This window comes from Octopus sinensis, linkage group LG2 (assembly GCF_006345805.1).
Source record: "Octopus sinensis linkage group LG2, ASM634580v1, whole genome shotgun sequence".
Classification (NCBI taxonomy): Eukaryota; Metazoa; Mollusca; class Cephalopoda; order Octopoda; family Octopodidae; genus Octopus; species Octopus sinensis.
Window position 1 is genome coordinate 145,821,715 of NC_042998.1, and position 5,000 is coordinate 145,826,714.

The window sequence follows — 5,000 nt, forward strand, 5'->3', positions numbered from 1 at the left end:
TGAAGATGAGGAGGAGGAACAGGAACAGGAAGATGAGGAGAAGAGGGGGAAGAGCAGGGGAGGAGGGGAGGAGGAAGAGGAAGATTGTGGCCAGAGATTGTGGCCATGATGGAGCACTAACATTAACACCAGTGATTGTTTATTTTAGACACACTTCCCGGTCCTCTCTCCAGAATTGTACTGGTGTAATAGTCACCGATTCCAAAGACAGAATCGGGAAGCGAGTCTAGAGTAAAAAAAAGTATTATTCCTAACAGCGGTGCCCCCAGCATAGCCACAGTCTCTGACTTAAACTGATAGTATTCTTAAAATAAAACCAAAATATATATCTAATCACATTTAAGAATTTTGTTGTGTGTAGAAATAATCAATCACAAACCTTATCACAAATGGATTCTCCGTCTGAAAAGTTGGCAAAGTTCACCACTTGGTCACCATTATCCCACAGGCCATATATTGAAGAACTTCTCTCTTCAGTTTCCTTCCTTGATGTTACACTCATGTGGTGGTAGGCCCAACTGACGGTCCTTGCAAATCCGTAATCACGTGGCAATAATAGATTCGATACGTCGTTAATTATAACTCGATAACTACGTGGATTTCCAAATTCGTTGTTAGACAGTTTGTTATAAAACAACAGATATTTCGGACTCGATGATTCATAATCAAACGTTGCATTAGTCTCTGTTTCAATTAAAACACGAGTTAAACGTGTCTGAATGTGATTATTATTTTTGATCAATCTGTCCCAAGGAACATGCGTTGGATACTGTTGTAAATTCCAAGTTTCAAATCGATTTTCTGTTCCTTTCACGTCTAAGTCAACTTTGTAGTGAAACAAATGATTATGTATATTAGCAATGGTGGTTTTACTTATTTGTACCCCATATGCACCTTTATTGGGGCTGTAGGAAGTTACTAAAAGCTTACCTGTAGAATGTATCTGGACTTCAATGGCACCATTTTTATGGAATAAATAATCTATTATGTAGTCGTACGAAAGGAATGTCACAACAGTTCTTAGAACAAGAATTTTGTCAAGCAAAGCGTCAAAAAAAGTTCCATGCATTGTGGTAAATTTATGCCGACTAAGAGGGACCATTGTGGACTGGTCAAAAACACACAATGCGTTTTCCATTTTCTTCATCCCACCATCATTGGAGGAATAGATGTAAGGAGACAAAAAGGTTGCGTGATTTGGACAATCAACACCAGCGATAAGACCTTTGCTTCTTGTACCAAATAAGGCTGTACCATCAATAAAATTTAGCAGTATTCCTGCTGGACTAAATCCTGAATATAAAACAGCAATTTCTTGGAGACTCATCTCATAAACAATTTGTTCGTTCCAATAACGAATGTTAAGAATACGTAAGCCAACCGACGGAGTTATATGAAAATGAAATTTCCAATTAAAATAATGAATAGTTGACTGTTTTAATATTGTGTATGACTTCTTTGAATCGCTTCCACCCGATGATTCTTCCTTTTGCTCATATTTGTGGAAATTACTGAAACGTTTTTCTTGGAAGACAGTTCTTTGGTAAAATCTAGTCGTGTTTTCGTTGTAAGTTTTATTATAATCCTGTATGAGATGCGTAAGATTATCATACATTTTATTGTCAAACCAAGCTTTACCGACAGTCCAGTCAGACGGAGTTGGACTAGTTATGTCAGCCTCAAACTGAAAGTTTACAGGTGAAATATCGTAGATAGTTTTATAAGAAAACCCTAACCAGAGTAAACGACGTTTAAATTTACCGAGAACTTCGGGCACAGGGGACATGTAAAATTCCAAACAATGTGCTATGCAACTTATTGGAAGGGCGTCATACTCTTTCAATAAGAAATCCCTGGTTTTATCTTCAACTTTTTTTATAATATAAAGCTTCAGGTTCTTCATCTCCATGACAGTTATTGGCCGTTGATAAAATGGGATGGTCCGAATTTTATGCATGTAAGTAATATTCGAAAGAGGTCCTATAACATATTCCTCAACACAAGGAATAGGTTCATTTCCTCGAAATATTACGGCCTTAGCTTCACGGTTTGGTAAATATGTCTCTTCATTAAGATAGCGTAAAATATTTTTTTTATCTGGCATTTTCAACTCGATAAAATGAATAAATGAATCACTGAGAAGAGCTTTCTTTGCAGTGACAATCGAGAGATTACTTCTCTCCTCCAAGAACTTCACGACCAATTCTATTTCATTTGGCAGCAGTTCATTGTACCACTCAGCTTTCTCTATCATGGACTCAGTTGGCTTCTTTTCACTCGGGTAACAGTTTCTTTCACTGCTGATTACAATCACCGCAATTAATAACGACAAGCTAACTGCGATCAGAACATAAGATATCGTTCTCCAAAATTTAAGCGTGTGAGACAGGGCCATATCTTCTGTTCTCCAATTAAAGTCTGAAATTATAAATCAAGCACAGAACATGATTTCAATATTTTGTTACTGAATAAATTAAATCATTTTAAATTTAGAACTGGAAGTTGGAAATTTCACTGATCTTTTAAATTATTTTTCTGCGGGCCTAGGACTCATGTGGCCGATTACTCGGTTTCTATGGCATATAAGTGACTGAAATCACAATATTCACCCATATTCTCCGTTGCAACATATTCACCGTTGCAGAGTTCAATGTCAGCAATTTTGAAAGGAAGGACAAATCGATTTCGTCGACCCCAGTATTTAACTGGTACTTTATTTTATACTTTATTTTAACGGGTACTTTGTTTTATCATTCCCTAAGACAAAGAGAAGCTCAGCAGATTTTGAACTCAGAATGTAAAGAGCCGGAAGAAATACCGCTTAGTATTTTGTTCAACGTTCCAATGATTCTGCCAGCTCACGGCTTTGATCTTTTACATATCATATATCTAATAGCACATTTAGTTATTAATTCAGAAAGTATACACTTCCTATGGTAAACATATAACAATGAATAACTGACAATGATGAACTTTTGAATTGTCTGTAGAGCTTTTCATATGGTGAAACCAAATTCCTTTTACTTACGTAGTTAAAGCCCTTTAAAATATGTATGACTATCACAGCTTTATACTTCATCGCTTAACAAATATATGATTGTACGTCATTAAAAGAAGTTAACATTTCGTTAATTTGTGTGAAGAACACCATACACGAGTTATAAAGATTCCAGCAGCCGTATCTACAAGGTCTCCAGTTTCGATTGAAATCATCCCATTAACGTCGCTAAGCCTTTTAAAAGGCTCGCAACCGAACCAACTAGCAAGATACCTAAGAGTAGACCAAGAACGAGGTGGTTGGATAATATCCATAGTCTCAGTTGGTTACTCTTGGGAATCCAACAAGAAAGTGTAATGACGGCTGCTTTTGATAGGACCCTATGGAAGAGATGACTGAGGACTTTACCCTCAAGACAGTCTCAGAAAGATTAGAAGATGAATGGAGAGGCAATATTGTTTATTGATATATGGTGAATAATTAAAATATAGTGTTGAGTGTTATTTTCTTGGGATATGTAAAGTATGTGTGTGTTTACGGTGTTGTTTTGTGAAACCAGATTCGCAGTTAACCATTGACCATTGTATAGTGTTTGAAAGACCTCTGTATATTGAGGATTTGTTGATGTCAAGTTGAACTGCTCTGATTTCTCCGTTGCTTTTAGGAAAGCGTAAAAGATAAGATCTTTAAAGTCATATTGGAAGGCATTGAGGTGAAAAGATAAAAGAGATTCAGGATGATAAAAGGCATCATCATTTATCATCATTTTACATTGCCTTTGATTAGATGATGCACTCGGCCCAAAATATCAAATGTCTCAGGTTTTTTATGCCAAAAGATAGCTTGGAGGAATTTTAAAATGTTAGAGGAAACGGATGCTTTCAGGAAGGAAACAGGTTGATGTGGATATCTTCATTGCAGCATCAGAAATATCAAAACAGCTAATTAATAGGAACTGGATGAGATATAAAATGAAAACACCCATCAAGAATATTTGGAAGGTTTTACTGATATCCTAATGATAGCTATGGGAATCGCTTCACAGAATCTAGAGTTTTATAACTAAGTGGCAGTAGAGGGTGTATATACCATGCAATTTTGAAGGATGAGAGATTTATATCGTTAAAAAACCGTGCGTCTTAATAAAGGATAGTAAAGAGGATTGCAGTTTAGAGCGGAAGTAGAATAAATCGGGCAGTAGGTTGGTCTGTTTTAACGTATTATATCCATGTGATACAACATTGTACATGCATGTGTGTGTGTGATGCAAGTGCATTGTATGTACGTATATATCTATATAGAGAGAGGGGGTGCGTTGTTCTTGAGCAAAGCACTTCATCTCACATTGTTTTGAGATCACTTCGACACCTGACGCTTGGTACACCATGCACCTGCTCAAACAACGTCGATTTGATGGGGAGAGTGAGATAATGTGTGGCACGAACATTTCATCACTATAAACAACTCATTTGTGCAGGTCGTTCGACTAAAGGTGAATGCGCATTCGTCGTTTCCGACGAGAGAGTCCATCATATATATATATATACACATACATATAAGAGGGATGACCACTAAGTGGACATCCATTATGCTAGAGTGGTCTGATCACTAAGAAAAGATTGTTCTCAAGAAAATTCAGCAAACGCCAGAACGTAAGCGAGCAAAACAAATGAAAAGATACAAAATATAAAGACTAATCACAAACCCGATTTCATTGTTACCACTTACGTAAATGTCCGCAATTCATCAGTGTGGTCGTCATAGCAAAATATATTTGCAGAACTATACACGAGACGTCTCCATGAGATTGCTGAATTTTCTTGAGAACAATCTTTATTATTTAAATGTATATATATATATATATATATATATAATATAATATATATATATATATATATATTATAATAATATATTATATATATATATATATATATATATATATATATATATATATATATATATATATATATATATATATATATATATATATACGTTTAAATAT

The 5,000-nt window shown here is 35.5% G+C and overlaps 2 protein-coding genes across 7 annotated transcripts in view; one reads left to right on the forward strand and one right to left on the reverse strand.

The window, feature by feature from the left end:
* LOC115229316 (L-threonine ammonia-lyase) overlaps positions 1-5,000 on the forward strand; it is a 498,130-nt gene that overhangs the window by 294,634 nt on the left and 198,496 nt on the right. The window lies entirely within an intron of this gene.
* The window catches only part of LOC115226162 (putative amine oxidase [copper-containing]), a 57,419-nt gene that overhangs the window by 46,408 nt on the left and 6,011 nt on the right, over positions 1-5,000 (reverse strand). For all 3 annotated transcript variants that reach the window (XM_036500058.1, XM_036500063.1, XM_036500066.1), the window contains exon 2: positions 380-2,418. In XM_036500058.1, coding sequence (XP_036355951.1) covers positions 380-2,418 — 2,039 coding nt within the window. The remainder of the gene's footprint in view (positions 1-379; positions 2,419-5,000) is intronic.